Below are 17,346 nucleotides of genomic sequence, written 5' to 3'. Positions count from 1 at the left end.
CTCCCCCGTTGCAGAGCACAGGCTCTGGACGCGCAGGCCCAGCAGCCATGGCTCATGGGCCCTGCCGCTCCGCAGCATGTGGGATCTTCCCGGACCGGGGCACGAACCCGCGTCCCCTGCATCGGCCGGCGGACTCTCAACCACTGCGCCACCAGGGAAGCCCCAGACTTCATTTTTTTAAAGCAGTTTTAGGCTCACAGAAAAATTGAGGGTAAGGTACAGAGAGTTCCTGTATACCCATGTACATTTAATCTTTGTCTTTTGACAAAGGTTTAACGTCACGTATCCATGGTTGTATTATCCTACAGAATCGTTTTGCTGCCCTACAAATCCTCTGTGCTCCGTCAGTGCATATCCCTCCCCCGTCCCTGGCAGCCCCTGATCTTTTTCTGTCTCCATAGTTTTACCTTCAACAGTGTCGGATGCGGGAACCATAGAATGTGTAGCCTTTTCACGTTGGCTTCTTTCACTTAGTAACATGCATTTAATGTTCCTCCGTGTCTTTTCATGGCTTAATAGCTCATTTCTTCTTAGCACTGAATAATATTCCATTTTACATATTTTAATTGCCTTTTAGAAGTTCATTTACAGCGTTTTCATAGTAGCAAAAATTCAGAAGCAATGCAAACGCTCAAAGTGGTTTCACTTAAATAATTTACCGTACTATATAGCCATTAAAAGAACAAGGAAGATTTCGACTAGTAAGAAGAGGATACCTAGAATATGTTGCTAAATGAGAACAAGTGGAAACAAGTATATTTGATTATCCAACTTCGATTAGAAATTAATATATTACACAGAATTCCCTGGTGGTCCAGGGGTTAGGATTCTGCACTTTCACTGCCGAGGGCCTGGGTTCAATCCTTGGTTGGGGAACTAATAAGATCCTGCAAGCAGTGCGGCCAAAAAAAAAGAAAAAATTAATATATTACTGACTGCTTAGAAAGCAAATCGGAAGTAATGATACCCTCGGCCCGGAACATTGGGCGAGATTTCAGGGCAAATTCACTGTCTCTGTTTCATACGCTTGCATTCATATAGACAGAAATCAAAAACGAAACAAAAATGAGCTTTTCTTATCGTGCTTCTGTCCTCCTTGTTAGGTACATGTACTGGACAGACTGGGGAGAGATACCCCGGATCGAACGGGCAGGGATGGATGGCAGCACCCGGAAGGTTATTGTGGACTCGGACATTTACTGGCCCAACGGGCTGACCATCGACCTGGAGGAGCAGAAGCTGTACTGGGCGGACGCCAAGCTCAGCTTCATCCACCGCGCCAACCTGGACGGCTCCTTCCGGTAAGTTCCGCCCGGCTCTGGGCCCCCACCTTCCCCACGGGGCCCTGGCCAGTCCCAGCTGGGCATTGGCTGATCCTTCCCAACTCAGGCCAGTGGTCTCACACCTGAAACCCTGGGGGCCTGAGGCCTGCAGGCCTTTTCAGAGCTGAGATCCATAACAGTGCACACACCATGTCTGACATCCCACCCAAGCAGGGTCTGGGGTGGCATCTGCATCTATTTTATAGCAAAATGTAGACTGCTCATTCTAAGTGGGATTGCAAAGGCTATAAAGAGCCCTACATCCAAAGCAGTTTCATGGCTCCTCAGGGTGTGAACATTGAATTAATGTAGGATCCAGCAATTCTGCTCCTAGGTTTATGCCCCCAAAGAATTGAAAATTGGTATCGAAGTAAATACTTGTACACGAATATCCGTCACAGGAGCATCCACAATAGCTAAAAGGTAGAAACAACTGAAATGTCCACCAACAGATGAGTGATGGATGGATAAGCAAGATTGTGGCATATCTGTACAATGGAGTGGTGCTCAGCCATAACAAACAATGAGGCACGGGTGGATGCCACACCATGAATGGACCTTGAAAACATGCTGCTAAGTGAAAGAAGCCGGACACCAAAGGCCACATATCGTGTGACTTCATTGATGTGAAAAGTCCAGAACAGGCGAATCCTTAGGAACAGAGGGCAGACTGCTGTTTCCAGGGGCTGCGGGGGGAGGGGAGATGAGGAGTACCTGCTTGATACGTTCAGGGTTTTCCTGTGGGGGTGGAAATGTTTGGGAAATAGCTGGTGGTGATGGTTGCACATTGTGAATGTGCTACACAGCCCTGAATTATTCACTTTGAAATGGTTAATTTGGTGATATGTGAATTTCACCTCAAGACATTTTTTGTATGTTTGGTTTTTTTTTCTTTCAAATTTACTTATTTAATTAATTTATTTTTGGCTGCGTTGGGTCTTCGTTGCTGGCACGGGCTTTCTCTAGCTGTGGTGAGTGGGGGCTGCTCTTCGTTGCGGTGCGCGGGCTTCTCATTGTGGTGGCTTCTCTTGTTGTGGAGCATGGGCTCTAGGCGCGCGGGCTTCAGTAGTTGTGGCAGGCGGGCTCAGTAGTTGTGGCTCGTGGGCTCTAGAGTGCAGGTTCAGTAGCTGTGGTGCATGGGCTTAGTTGCTCCGCGGCATGTGGGATCTTCCCGGACCGGGGCTCGAGCCCGTGTCCCCTGCGTTGGCAGGTGGATTCTTAACTACTGAGCCACCAGTGAAGTCCCCCGTGACTTATTTATCTTGTAGCTGGAAGTTTGTACCTCTGATCTCCTTCATCTGTTTCGTCTGTTCCCCAACCCGCCCCCTTTGGCAAACACCTGTTGGTTCTCTGTATCTATGAATCTGTTTCTCTTTTGTTTTTTAGATTTCACATATAAGTGAAGTCGTACGGTATTTGTTTTTCTCTGTCTGACCTCTTTCACTTAGCATAATACTCTCCAGGTCCATTCATGTTGCCACAAACGACAAGATTTCATTCTTTGTTATGGCTGAGTAGTATTCCATTGTGTGTGTATGTGTGTGTGTGTACACACACACACACACACACACACATCTTTTCTTTATCCATTCAGTTCATCTCTCGACAGACACTTACTTCCATACCTTGGCCATTGTAAATAATGCTGCAGTGAACACAGGGGTACATATATCTTTTCAAATTTGTGTTTTCATTTTCTTTGGGAAAATACCCAGATGTGGGATTTCTGGATCATATGGTAGTTCTATTTTTAGTTTTTTATGGAACCTCCGTGCTGTTCTCCATAGTGCCTGCACCAATTTACATTCCCACAAACAGTGCACGAGGGTTCCCTTTTCTCCACATCGCTGCCAACATTTATCGTTTCTTGTCTTTTTGGTAACAGCTATTCTGTTCTTCCTCTTCTAATTTTTGGAATAATTTGAGAAGGAGAGGTATTAACTCTTCTTTAAATGTTTGTTAGAATTCACCTATGAAGCCATCTGGACCTGGACTTCTGTTTTGGGGACTTTTTTTGATTCCTGATTCAATTTCATTACTAATTATCGGTAACTATTCAGATTTTCTGGTTCTTCACGATTCAGTCTTGGAAGATTGTATGGTTCTAGGAATTTATCCATTTCGTCTAGGATGTCTAATTTGTTGGTATATAATTGTTCATAGTATTATCTTATGATCCTTTTTAGTCAATAAATCCTTTTAAAAAGTGACATGAAGAAAACAGGGAAGAGGCAATGTCAGGTCAGGCTGGGAAAGAGCGTGAGTGTATGATTTTTGGTTGTTCAGTGATACCTTTTGAGTGTGACTCCCTCCTCAGTGCTGTACTGGGGACTGAGGACATGGTGGTGACCACCCATCCACAGCGTCCACCTCAGGAAGCCTATAGTGGGGCGCCGGTCATTAAACCAGATAATCGCATACTACCAGCTGTGTGAATTATGATTCTGTTACCGTCGTCCATAATCTCATTAAAAACAAGTTCTCGTTTGCTGGGTGTTATAAATACACAGATGAGAATAGCTATTTTTTTTTAACACTGATACAAGTTTAATTTGCTTTGGTAATATAAATTATTGACATCATAGGAATGAGCAAATATCAATACCTTTGGTCTGATTTGTGTTATGTTGTTCAAGCATCTGGCAGGACAGGTGTCCTTCTCATCAGCCTGTTGTCACCAGGTGTGGCTTCCTCGCTGCCACTTTTCTTCCTTCTTTCTTCTCTGTGGGGCACTTTGGCAACAGCCCCCCTTCTGGAAACGGGTTAGACAGGGAGTAGCTGGGTGTGCAGGGCCCCCCACGTCACTGTCAGGGGTGGCAGGAGGCTGGCTGGGTCTGGAAGGTGCCCTGTGCACCCTGGCAGAGGGTTCCTGGGATGCCCTGGCCTGGTCTCATGCTGCTCCATCACCGCTCCTGTTGTCCTGTGTGATGTCGATGGGTCAACAGTGACAATGGAAGGCTTTCAAAATGGGGAGCACAATGGGGACCCCCTGACGGCTCCTCCCCCCGCCTCCCCCCGCCCTAAATAAATATATCCAAAACTACATCCTGTCTAAAAAGGGAGCTGTACATGGTGATTAAGATCCTGAGCTCTGGTCCTGTGATCCAGGGACAACTTCCCCGGGAGAACGCACGGCATGCCTCAGGCTGGTGTTACGTCCCTCTGGCCTCTGCGGCTGGCGGCCCCCCCCCCCCCCCCCCCCCCCCCCCCCCCCCCCACAGGCAGAAGGTCGTGGAGGGCAGTCTGACACACCCTTTTGCCCTGACGCTCTCTGGAGACACTCTGTACTGGACAGACTGGCAGACCCGCTCCATCCACGCCTGTAACAAGAGGACTGGAGACAAGAGGAAGGAGATCCTTAGCGCTCTCTACTCGCCCATGGATATCCAAGTGCTCAGCCCAGAGCGGCAGCCTTACTGTAAGTTGGGGCCAGGCTGGGGGTGGGGCAGGCTGGGAGAGGCCCCTCTGCAGAGCTGGTGTCAGGGTTGCTTCAGGAAGGGCCCTGCCCCAGCGGTCCTCGGGGGTGGCAGAGGGATTCCCAAGGAAGGTTGCCCTGTTTTCAAGGCCCAGTGCAAGTTACGTGTTTATTCATGAAAAATCTGCTCCAAGTCAAAGTTCTCAGCCTGGGGTCCCCATGGGGTTGTGGCAGGGGTCCCTGATGGTGGAAAGCTCCTGTGACAGGCAGCCAGCAAGCAGGGCCAGGGCCTTGGGCTCACCCGCTCCCACGAGGACCACCACCTGTTCTTACAGGGACCCCACTGGTTCCCATGGGGACCACGGAGCGGGGCAGATTCTGGCCACGGTGCTGTTGAAGGTTCCAACTTTGTACTTAAGAGTGGGCTCCCAGGGGTGGGGCTCTCTGGAGTTGTTTTCTGGGGAGAACATTGTGGTCCTTACATGCAGGTGGGTTTAATGCTTTACATTTCATGGGTACCACCCTCTACCCTGTCCTGGGCAGAGTGAGATGCCAGGAGTATTGGTCAGTTCATTTGCATGTTGGTTGTGCAAGGGCTTGGGAGAATGAAAAGCATTGTCATCCGCTACCGGAGGCTCGGCCCAGTGGCCAGGTGTGGCTACCAAGCTTCTGTTCAGAACCCGTGGGGTCCAGGCATGTCACAGAGATAAGACAGGCCTCTGCTCCAGGAACCCCCGACCCAGGGCCTCACCTTACCACGCAGGCAGGTCCTGGGATCCTGCCAGGGCGGGCTGGGGACAGCCTCCGCAGAGGAGGTGTCCTTCGAGGGGCCTTGAAGATGAGGCTTCTTGTGGTAGGAGATCGGGAAGCGGGGGCAGGGCGGGGAGGATGCCCACACAGGGAGTGGTGGGCATGGGTGTCTAGGGCCCATTCCGGAACCTTCTCCCGCCTGCCTTGTCTCCCCAGACCACACGCAATGTGAGGAGAACAACGGCGGCTGCTCCCACCTGTGCCTGCTGTCCCCGAGGGAGCCCTTCTACGCGTGCGCCTGCCCCACTGGTGTGCAGCTTCAGGACAACGGCCAGACGTGCAAGGCAGGTGAGCCAGGGAGCGGCTGGCGGGAGGGGGCGGCCACCAGCCTGGGTGCCCCACAATCTGTTTTCCTTGGGGAGGGGTTCATGCGGCCCGGGCTCTGAACGCTGACAGCCGAGCAGCCGGGATTCAGGTCAGATCTGGGCTCTGCTGCCTGATGGGCGAGCGACCTCGGAACTCAGGTTCCCGTCTGTAAGACGAGGTCGTGCCAGATGGGCAGAGACCCCAAGTAACAAGCGTACTGCCGACATGCGCAGGCGCACCCTGAAAGCTGGCTGTCTTTGGCTGTTAAATCAAAACTGTGTTTATTGTAATGAGCAGTGGTGTTAAGAGAGGGCGCGACAGGGGGTTCCCAGCAGACACATTCTCCTCTCCCCCCACCCCTTCCAAGTGCTCCCACTGCTGTAGTACCTTGGGTCCTCCTGGGAGCTCATGTCTTTGCTTTTCCGCTGTTTCAGGAGCGTTGATATGGAATTTATAATTCATTTTTTAAAAAAATATTTATTTTTGGCTTTGTTGGGTCTTAGTTGTGGCACGTGGGATCTTTCGTTGTGGCGCGCGGGCTTCACTTTAGCTGAGGCCTGCGGGCTCCAGAGCACATAGGCTCTGTAGTTGCAACGCGTGGGCTTAGTTGTCCTGCGGCATGTGGGATCTTAGTCTCCCGACCAGCGATCGAACCTGCGTCCCCTGCGCTGGAAGGCGGATTCTTAACCACTGGACCACCAGGGAAGTCCCTGTAATTCATTTTTATCCTTGCATCCCATTCACATGGAATCTTTGTGCTGTAATAACCCTACCCCCTACCCCCTACCCCTGTACCGCGGCATGCCGTGGAAACTTAGGTTGTGAACACATCCTTAATGGGAGTTTTCTTTGGATGCACTAAGTTCAGTTGATCTCCTGCACCCCCACACAAGTGATTTTCTTTGCTATAGGTATTTTTCCACCTCTTTATTCTCCCCTTTGGTTTTCGGGCACTTGCTGCTTCAAAGACTCATGCTATTTTTAAAGAAGTGTTGCCCTTCTCCATGGCACTGCCTGGGGGCCTTTACTGCCAGGTGTGGGGTTCAGGATGTGCTCTCCCAGAAATGCTATGCATCCAGGATACAGCCTGTCCCTGGGGACATCCAGGGCCCAGCAGAGCCCAGCAGTGGGGGCTGGCTACCTGAGATGGACGGCCAGAGAAGGTCCTTCCCAGGAGGCACCATTTAAGTTGAGGCTTAGAGGATTAGGAGGGAGAAGGAACAGTGAGAAGGAAGAGCCTGTGGGCTGCTCTGAGGCAGGAACCAGTTGGTATCAGGACTGACCTCACAGGTGTCTGATCTGTGCAGTCACACGGGGCCTCGAGTTCAGAAGGGCCCCGTGCTTGGTTTCGTGCTCTGTTGTTGACTTGAAATATTTAATAATTTTTGAACAAGGGGCTCTGCATTTTCATTTTGCAGTGGTTCTTGCATATTATGGAGCCAGTTCTGCTTTGTGTATTGGAGAAACTAAGATAGTCTAAATATTTCCATGTATCTAACTCTGCTGTTTTGTCCACGTGTGTCTATACATTTCACTTGACATTATTGCAGAAGCATTAGCAATGACAAGAGGTATGTATGCTTCAAAACCCTGCGTTTTAGTGCCTGAAGAATGTTTTATCAAGCGGGCATACCTTTGAACCATGTTTCCCTTGTCGGACATTTCTGTTCTGTTTGTGTTTTTGCAATTGCCGAGTCCTGCTGCCGTGAGAGTGCTGGCTTGGGGCCTGGCCCTGGAGCTAGAAGGATCCGGATCTGGTGTCTGTTGCTGCCATCGATGGGTGCTGTCTGCCCGAGCCCTGTGTTGGATCGATTGGTGATGTCTTCTCTGGGAGAGGGAGGGGGATACAGGCATGGTTGCCATCTCTGCCCACTCCGGGTGTCTGGAGCCAGGCTGCATGTGGACATTTGGGTCAGGAATAGGGATGGACACAACCCCCCAGAAAGGTGGATCATGCAGTAGTGCCTGCCCTGACGGGGGGGACCTTGTGCAGCTGCTTCTGTTAAGGGGCCCAGGAGTGGGGTGTGGGCAAAAATGAGGTATGAATCCTCATAGAAGCCCAGAGTCATGGTCCAGTGTAGTTGCACAGCTGGAGAAGCCTGGAGCTCCAGAGGCGACTTGCCCAGGCCACCCTGGCGTCCAGAGAGCTACTGGTCATCTGTCATGGATGGTGCCCGGTGCCTCCCTTCCTTATCTGTGAGATGAGGGTGGGTGTCACGGACCACCCCCTGCCAGGGAGGCTGTGGAGGACCCAGTGCATTAACAGGAGTTGAAAGTGCCTACAAGGTGCCCTGTGAGTAGTGGGTACACAGTATACGGCAGCCATGCCCACCATTCACACCACTGGCAGCTCATCAGGCCCAAGGGGCTAGGTTTACCTCTATTGTCCAGGGGTCCTGCCACTCCTGGGGGAGGCCCCATTTCTTTTCCAACCAGAAGCCGAGGCTGTAGGCTCCTTTCGGGTTCCCAGCATCCCAGTAGCTGGAGCCTCTGAGCTTTGGGGACCACTGCCCAGGGTTGAGCCCTTTGAGAGGATTTTGTTCCCTCTGCAGGCATTAACTGCGGGGCGAGGAGGCCTGGGGTGGAGGGCTTCCTAGAGGAGGGGTCGGAAGCTCTGCAGTGGATGCTCATACCGACACCTATGGTGGTGTCGGGGGTGGGGAACTGGGGGATTAGCAGCAAAGCCTGTCCTTCCTGTCGGAAGCTGGTTCCCAGCCTCCTTCAGGAGGACGGCCAGCCCGCAGATTCCCCGGGATTCAGCTCTGCGGCCACCTTCCCTGGTCTTACCAGAAATGTTTTCGCGCCCCCCGAGCTGTGAAGGACACTTTTACAAATAACCCAGTTGGAGAATGCCAAGTGCGCGGAAGAAAAACGTTTTTGTTGTCATTCCGAGGGGCTCCTGCTTGGATGGGGGTCTGCACAGAGGCAGGCGTGGGCTGTCTTTACACTGAGCCTTCATCCTCCTGCTTTTGCTCCAGATGCCCTGTCTAGGGTGTTAGGTCAGAAGGAGGGAAGAGCTCACAGAGGGACAAAAGCCATGGGACAGGAGCCTTGCTTTGCATGAGAGTGTGACTGCTGGGGTCCTGGTTTTTATAAGACTGGTTCCCATCCCACTTGCTTCCCACTAATGCACTGGTTAGTTCCGGGGGTCAATGGCAGCTTCTGTACCTTCTGCCCTGGACCTGTTTGAAGTTAAAGGGGTCCGGGGCAGCTGGGGTGGGAAAGGGTAAACAATTTTCTGAATGTTTTCGTTGAAGTCGAGAAGAAACCCAGAAGCTTCTCAGAGCATTTCAAGGGTTTGCCCCCAAGATGGCTTTCTGGAAATTCGAGGTGGTTCTCAAACATCTCTCCATATTCTTCAGCCGGGCATGAGTGAGAAAGGGGTTCTGTCCCCGAGGGCCTTTCTGTCTGTTTGGACGACAGAGCGAGTCAGAGACGGTTCTGTGAGCGAGGACCTAATGGGGCCTTGGGCCTCAGATGTCACAAAAAATGACGGCTCCGTGGCAGACTGGGGGCTTTAGGACACGGATCTCTCACCCTCCGGTTTCTATTCCTTGCCACAAAATATCATGTTAAAGGACAATGTTTGATTAAAAGGCCCAGTCCTATCACCTGAGCACGGTAGCTGCTTTCCTTTTCTCAGGTGGCCTTCCGAGCTGCCAGCATCCTTCGGCAATGTAGTTTTGCCTGGTGGACATAAATTACGCGTGGAATGTGGGTTTTGAGTGCTGACGACGTGCAGGGTATCAGATGTGAACACTGCCTGGAGACAGTGGCTGGTAACACGAGGGTAATAGGAAGAAAACGAGACACTAAATCCTATTGAATGTCACCAGCAGAGCTCTGAGGACCTGGTGCAGGCACCTCGCTGGCCGGAAGAGAGCAGTGCCCACGGAGGGCCGCCAGGGTCTTCTGAGGCCCGGTGTGTCCGGTGGGAGGATGGAATTCCGGGGCTGGCCAAGGAGGCCCTGGGATCACTTGGGGATCTCTTCTTGGCTTTGGAATTGGTGAGGTCCAGTGTGCTGGGGGTGGGTGGAGAGCCGAGGCCACACAGTGAGGGCTCAGGAACTGGCCCTGGGCTAGAGGAAAAGGCCTTCAGGAAAGACGGAAGTGGACGAAGCCCGCGCAGGTGTGACTTCCATCCAGAATGGGATGTGTCGGAGGCAACATTCACCAGATATAACATGGCTTTGGTCTGCGGTTGAGAGCCTGCCAAAGGTTTTTGGGGTGGCAAGGAAATTCCGTCTCAGGCAAACCCAGAATTTAGAGTGATTTTCAATCATGTGATGGCTTTCTATGTCCAGTCTTCCTTTTAGGATACCTTAACTCACGTCCCGGCTGTGTGATCTTGGGAAATTGACTCAGCCTGTTTGTGCTTCTGTCTCCTCAGATGTAAAAAGGGATGATCGTAGTACCCGATTCATGGGGTTGTTGAGAGGAAGGCCTGGATGCCCAACAAATATGAGCTGTGCTTGAATTTGAACTTGAACTAGGAGGCAGGCAGGCAAGATGGCAGGAGAGCAATTCTTCCCTGGAAATTTGGAACCAGAAGTGGACGTGGAGGCCAGCTGGTGCCGAGAGGAGCTGGGAGGGGGCGTGGGGTTTGGGGAGCCCTCCTCACACAGCCAGTGAGGGCGCCAGGCATGTGGCTCTCCTTTCTGTGGGATGCAGGCCAGCGTTGGGCTGGAGGGATTCTGGGTTGAGGGGCAGGGGCCTGGCTTTGTTGGAATTGCTTGGCCCCTTATGTCACATTCAGGTTCCCCGGCCCCAGCAAATCAGAGTCTCCACGACAAGGGATAGGGCATGGGAGGTGGAGAGCCGCCTCTACCCTGGACACGAGCCCCAGGCAGCTGCTGGGCAGTGGGTCGGGAACCACCTGCACAGCCGGAAACACCTCAAGATTTGAAGCCAGGGCGTGACTTGCGGATTCCTGGGGCTCTCGTCCCAGGCGTCTGACCTTTTATGCTTCGTGGAGCTGAGTACAAAGAAGTTTTTGTGACATGTGTGAATCGCATCTTTTCCTGATTTTGAGCAAATGAGAGCCAGCCCTGTGTAGGGGTCATTGCCTTCCCCAAGGAAGGAACTGAGATGGGGTGATGCTCGGACCCCAGAGAATGGGGGCCTGCGACATCCCAGGGACGTGTAGGGTCCCCCGAGAAGCAGAGGATGCAGTGGGGGCGGAATCGCTCGCTGCTGGGCACCGGCAGAGCAGGGAGTCTGTCAGCCCTCCGAGCTGCAGTTTCCTCGCCTGTGACCTGGGGAGATCAGAGGACCTCCCCCGGCTCCGGGTGGCGGGGGGGGGGGGCGGGACACTCAGGATGGGAGACTCGGGACTCCCTGCCTTTGGCCTGAGGGGCGTCTCATGTCCCACGGCCCTGCGGGTTGGGTAACACCCACTGGCTCTGGGGTGCCGTGTCACAGGTCCCCAGGGGGGGTCCTGTAGGTTCTGAGACTGGGAAGGATGTCACAGCAAGTGGCCCTTCCTCAGCTCTGGCTCTGCTGGGGGCTGGATGAGACCTGGGGGACCGAGTGAATCTTGTCCCCCGGGTGCGAGCGGGCCAGGAGCCCATCCTGGGCCAGGCCGTGCGCCCGCGTGCCCTCCAGCCTGAAGCACCGGCCTCCCCGCACCCTCCCTCGCAGCTGCACAGACGGAGGTGCCCAGCTGGCTTTGGTTTTCCCCATGTTTTTCCAATTATGTGGAATGGGCTAAAAACAGCAGCAGCGGGGCCTCCTTTGGGAGTCGCCACCACGTCCGAGGGATACTCCTGCTGCCCTTGGGCTGGACCTCTGTGGGACCTGCCCTGCTGTTTTGACTTTTGTCCCTGTGTGTTCCTCGTGCCCGGAGGCTTCTGGGCCATGCACCCCCCTCCTCCGGGCCTGAGCAACCTGGGCGAGTGACCCGTGGGCCCGTGTCCAGGGCGTGTGGCTTCACTGCCTGGGGGTGGCCAGGCTGTGCTGGGGCGTCATTCTCTCCCCCCCGCCCCGGCCTTTCCAGATGAGGCTGCCGTCGGGGCAGGGCGGGAGTTGGGGGCTTGGTGATTTACAGTCCGCCTGCCGCACCTTGCCAAGAAGGAGTTTTAACAGATGTTCTCGGGGACAGGAAACAAAAAAGACGGCGGGGATGTGGCCGGCAGAGGCAGCGGCAGGAACAGAGGCGTCCACTGTCGGGTCTGACGGGCAGACTGACAACTGGGCCCCTCACATCCATGCGTCTGTCCGGGAGGATTAGCCGAGGCTCAGGGCCAAGGAATAAGGGGTGCGTTTGTTCCCAGTCTGGCTGTCTTGTCACTTACCAGGGAAGTAGGTCGAAGAGAGAAGAAAAGAGGCCCTTGTGGCTGAGGCCGCCGCCGCCCGGGCTGTGATTGGCGTCGACTCTGCAAACAGAAGGCAGCTGCTGTTCTCAGCCATGGGCCGTGAATTTTTCATAGCAAGAAAATCAGATTGCACAGGCCCAGGAAATTGTGTAACAAGCCCAAGCACTAACTTTTTTTTTTTTTTTTTTAAGAAATTGAGGTATAACTTGCAGACAATAAAGCGCACAGATTCTAAGTGTACATTTTGATGAGCTTTGACAGTTGTATACATCAGCATAACCACCACCCCACGACAGATACAGAACGTTTCCACCACCCAGAAAATTCCCTGGTGCCCTTGGCAGCTCCCCCCGCCCCACAGAGGCAGCCGCTGTCCTGACTTCTATCACCGCGGATTAGTTTTGCCTGTTCCGGAATGTCATAGAAATGGAGCCACACAGCATGTGTTCTTCGGTGTCTGAGTCTGAAGACTAACTTTTAAAGCTAATAAAGAAGGAGAGGGGAGCATGTCATATTCTTAGAAAGAGAAAAGTGTCATCGTGGGGCTGGGGCCCAAGGCAGACGGCGCCTCCCGGGTGTGTCAGCTGTACGGATGCCCGTGTCCACTGGCCGCAGAGTTAGACTGCGGTCACCCCCCCTCCCCTACTAGCCCCGTCCCTCCTAGCCTGTCTGATGTGCCCCTTGCTTCTGCAGCTGAGCCCAGCTCCAACCTGGCCCTAGACTGACCCCGGAGCTGAGACGGCTCCCCTCAGCTTTGGAGACAAGTTCTGGACTCTCAGGGTCCAGGTCCTGGTAGACTCCCCAGCTCCCAGGCTGCCCTTCCTGGCCATGTGCCCCTCGTGCCCTCTCTGGCTTTGGTGACAGCTGCAGATTCCCTGTCTGGGTACCACTGACTGTACCCTTGTGCCTGGGACGACTCTCCAATTCCATGTGCCCTGGGGGCGGTGACCAGAGGCCCCGGGTGTGCTGGGCTGACCCCTGGGGCTCCTGGCTTGTCATTAGAGGGAGAACAGGAGGCTCTTTTTCACCCTCTGGCTAGTCTCCAGACTACCTTCTGAGCACCTGCCTTTGCCTGTGCTGTGCCCACGGCCTGCAGCACCTTCCCTTTGGCTCCTTCAGGCCTCTGTTCAGATGCTGCCAGCCCCCCGGGAGGTGTGTCAGGCTCTGTTCCCACCTCCACAAGGAGGGAGGGATGCTGGCTTCCCATGGGCCTCGCCAGGCCCAGGAAGAGTGCTGGGAAGTCGGTTAGCTGCCTTCGAGAGCTTTTGCTGTGCAAGAGCTGAGGTTCTTTGGTCGTCCTGGGACCGGGAACGACTCTGGCGACTGTGCCAATAGGGGCCTCCCCATGTCCCTTCCCAGCCACCCCCAGGGACAGGCTTGGGTGGGAGCCGAGACATCTGAGTCTGTCCCGGATCCTGCAGCATGTGGCTGTGACCCCGACGAAATGCAGGATTTTCGTGCCTCGTCGACCTGGGAGTTATCGAACAAGACCGTATCTCTGAAAGTGCCTTATAAACTGTCAAGTGCAGGGCACTTGAGTTGGGTTCAACCATGTAAACCACTGATGCTTGACCACCTTTGAGCTAGAGAGGTGGTATTTTCATATGACTCAGCGCACTCTGTGATTTTGGCCTCCACTGCTGGGCAGGGTGGGCAAGCCCAGTAATAACGTTTCTGTGCTCATTGGTGCCTCCTGGGGGCTTGGGGGGGGAGGGTGGTGCTGTGTGAGGGAGGGTCTGTGGCTAGCCTGCTTCATAGCCGAGGACGGGCAGAGCTCGCTCAAGGTCATGGAGGAAGGGACAGAGATGGGATCTGAACCTGGGCAGCCTGGCTCAGGGTCTGCCGCAGCCCCTGCCCTGCACCGCCTGGGCCCCGGGGGCGTCCACGTGTGGTGCACCAAGGTCGTCTGTGGGACACCTCTGGTCTGCTCTCCGTGTGGACCAGCAAGACCCGCTGTGTGGGCTTTTTAAAGAACTGAGCCACCTGCGTGAAGAGGTGGGACGCAGACTTCCTCATGCAAGTCACCAGCTGTCTGACAGCCCTCAGCCCGCACTTCTGCCTTTCAGGGGACCGGGCTGCCCACTTCTAATTTGCCCAGCCGGCCACACTTTGTTCAAACGTGTCTCTCTCTCTCCCCACCCGCCACGGGTACCTGGGTGTGTGTTCAGTGCCGCTGGGAGGGGACATGCTCTGGGGCGGTGGCCTCGAGCTCCGGGGCTCACCCGCTTTGTCATGGGACCTCCCAGCCTCGCTGGGGGCCTTATCCACACCCGAGTCCTACCTGTGAGGAGACAGGCCAGCTTACTTGTTCAGGGTCGCTCAGTGAGGCAATGGGGCTGGCCTCTGGGGGTCACAGGGCTGGCACTAACCTGGCTGCTGTCCGGCCGCCCCTGGTCGCAGGGCAGGGGTGACGCCGTACACACAGCCCCAGCTCCAGGCTGGGGTGCCTGCCTGGCTGGTGGTTCCCAGGGGCTGCAGCCTCCCCGAGTGCTGGCCTGGAGGCCGGGGGTGGGCCGTGTGGGGGAACAGCTGCTCGGGCCTCGGGTTTCCAGCGGAGCCGGTGCCCGGCCTGGCCATTTCCTCTGCGCCTTGTGACCCTGCAGCCGCTCGGCGCGGTTTCCTGGGCCTGGGTGCCAGCTTGTGGTCTCAGTGTTTGTCCAACCACTTACCCCCGGGGGGCAGTGGAGAAAATCAATTGCTAAAATACAGAAAGAAACCAGCCGCCTGCCGGCTGTGAAGCTGTTTATGGCCCTAGAAACTGCAGTGTGGAGGGCGGCCTGTGCTGGGCCTGGCTCTGCCCTTGTGGCAGGAGGAAGCTTCTGGGGTTGGTGCGGCCTTGGGGGGACCTTGGGGCGTGAGCCTCTGTGTGTGGGGGGCTGGTCCTTCCTGCCGGGGACTGTGACCTTGGACCTGCAGTTGGTTCAGCGGGGGATGGAGGTGATGTCCACCCTGCCTGCTGGGTTGGAGGGCGGGGAGGTCAAGGGCCCTGCCTCTTTCATCGGCGTTAATTTGGTCAGTCTATTGCCTGGGATGCGCTGTTATTTTGCCCTTTAGTGAAAAATCCCTTTCCCCACGTTGGGGCTTGGAGGGGCTTAACCGTGAGGCCCTTTCAGGTAGGTTCCCACACTGGGCGACCGCCAGCAGTGTCCTGCTGGGCTGTCTGGGAGGCTGTGGGTGCTTCTGCCCCATCCTTTTCTTCTCCTGTTGTTCTACCCCCGCCAAACAGCTCAGAACCTGGAGGTCGAGTATATCGCACCCTGTCCCCCCAACCCCGGCCTGTGGCAATTTAATGGAGGGCTGGGGCGCTTCTCCCCCACCCCACAGGTGGCCTAGTGAGAAAGACCCGGTGCGTCCCCGGAGTCCAGACCCACCTCCTCACCTAGATCATGCGATCCTCTAAGGACGACTGCGTGCACCCCTCTTTTAAAGCCTTGGTTTTTTCTTGTTACAAAGTAACATTTGTGTTCACTGTAGGAAGGAAAACATCCAAAAACATACTGGAGAAAATAAGAAACACCCTTAATTTTGCCACCCAAAGACAGCCGCTGTTAATGTCTTGAGGTGTTTCCTGTCCTTTCTGCATGCACACATTCACAGCTGTCTTTGCATGATTTGTTTGTATTGTATGTGCAGCATCACGGCTGACTTTCCTGCTTATCATGTCACGAGCTTTTCCTGCCTCTGCCCTTCTCCAGAGTGTGCTGTTCGGGGTGTGTGTAACGGCTGACCTGGACCCCCAGCCCCTTCATTTATGTAATGCTTTCCTGTTGTGGGATCCTCAGATCGTTCACAGGTTCTTTCCCTCGGGTGTGGGTTTTGCTGTTTTCACCAAGCCTCAGTGACCCTCTGTGACCAGGAATCCATGTGCATTTCTAGCTGCTGCTTTGGGCTGGCTTCTCAGAGGGGAAGTTGCCGGGTCAGAGGGTCCCTGAGCCACATTGCCATCCAGGAAACGTGTGCCCGGGATAGTCCCCTGGGAGGTTGGGGGGACGTGCTACCCCTCCCCGCCACGGAGTGTTAACCCGTCTTGCAACCGAGCTGGTAGCCACTGGCCTCCTGCCTCTACTTGCAAGTTACCGAGAAGTTACCCGTTCTTCGTGTTTATTGGTTGTGTTTTCTTTCTTCTGTTAATTCGTGTTTATGGTCTTTGCCTGTTTATTGTTGGGGTCTGGGTAGTTTTCTTGTTGATTTATATGCCTTTTACCTTTCTTTAAAATACTTAACAGACTTTGTTTTTTAGAGTAGTTTTAGGTTTACAGGACAGTGGAGTGGAGAGCACTGAGAGCCCCTCTGTACCTGCTCTCCCTCCTGACGCAGTTTCCCTTAGTATTACAATTTATTTCTAACGTGGTAAAAGTCACACAGATTTCCCCATGCAAGGGTTGACAAACCGCCACCCACGGGCCAGATTGCTTGCTGCCTGTTTTGGGGCAGCCGCGGGCTAAGTTTCTTTCTTACATTTTTACATGGTTGAAAGAACATCACGAGAAGAGTGTTTTGTGACCTGGGAAAATGAGAGGACCTTCAGATTTCAGTGTCCACGGAGGACATTTTCTTTGCATACCTTTGCTGAGCCGTCGTCTGTGGCAGCTTTCAAGCTGCAGCGGTGGAGCCGAGGGGTTGAGAGAAGTGGCCGTGGCCTTGCAGAGCCTGGAGCGTCTGCCACCTGGCCCTTTGACAGAAAGCACACAGACCCCCGCTGGAGACCGGAAGGCCGGCTGGAATGGTCCAGAGATAACACTGCGGGTGTTCACCTGGGTTTCCTGCTGGCCTCTGTTCCAGGTGGTTCTCTGTGTGTCTTGTGGCTGGGCTTCTGCTACAAGCACGAGCTGCCATTTGCATGAGGCTTCCTTGCAGACAGGGGTGGGCTCAGAGCTGCCCCAGCGTCCTGAGGGCAGAAGGTACTCAGGGAAGAGTCGTGGCCTGCGGGACCACTCAAACCCTCGGGGGGCACCCAGCCTCCGAACTCAGACCAGACCCCACGGGGAGGGGGTGGTCGATGGTCAGCCCCACTCCTGCCCGCGGGGCTGCAGAGCGGCCCTTGCGCCCTCCGGCCTCCACGCTGCTGCCCATGCCAACACTTCTGTCTGGAGTTCCTGCCCTTGAACCCATCCTTCTATGGAGACTGCCCCCTTACCCTCTGTTCCGCACTTGTTGGGAGCTGAATCGTGTGTGTGTC

The 17,346-nt window shown here is 54.4% G+C and overlaps 1 protein-coding gene across 1 annotated transcript in view; it reads left to right on the top strand.

Moving 5' to 3' along the window:
• Positions 1-17,346, top strand: part of LRP5 (LDL receptor related protein 5) — an 80,199-nt gene that overhangs the window by 5,178 nt on the left and 57,675 nt on the right. The window contains exons 2-4 of the mRNA XM_007450406.1: positions 1,104-1,301; positions 4,544-4,740; positions 5,704-5,835. Of these exons, the coding sequence (XP_007450468.1) occupies positions 1,108-1,301; positions 4,544-4,740; positions 5,704-5,835 (523 nt within the window). The 5' untranslated portion in view covers positions 1,104-1,107. The remainder of the gene's footprint in view (positions 1-1,103; positions 1,302-4,543; positions 4,741-5,703; positions 5,836-17,346) is intronic.

The sequence above is a fragment of the Lipotes vexillifer genome, unplaced genomic scaffold (assembly GCF_000442215.2).
Source record: "Lipotes vexillifer unplaced genomic scaffold, Lipotes_vexillifer_v1.1 scaffold1477, whole genome shotgun sequence".
NCBI lineage: Eukaryota > Metazoa > Chordata > Mammalia > Artiodactyla > Lipotidae > Lipotes > Lipotes vexillifer.
This window is presented reverse-complemented; position numbering and strand designations above follow the sequence as displayed.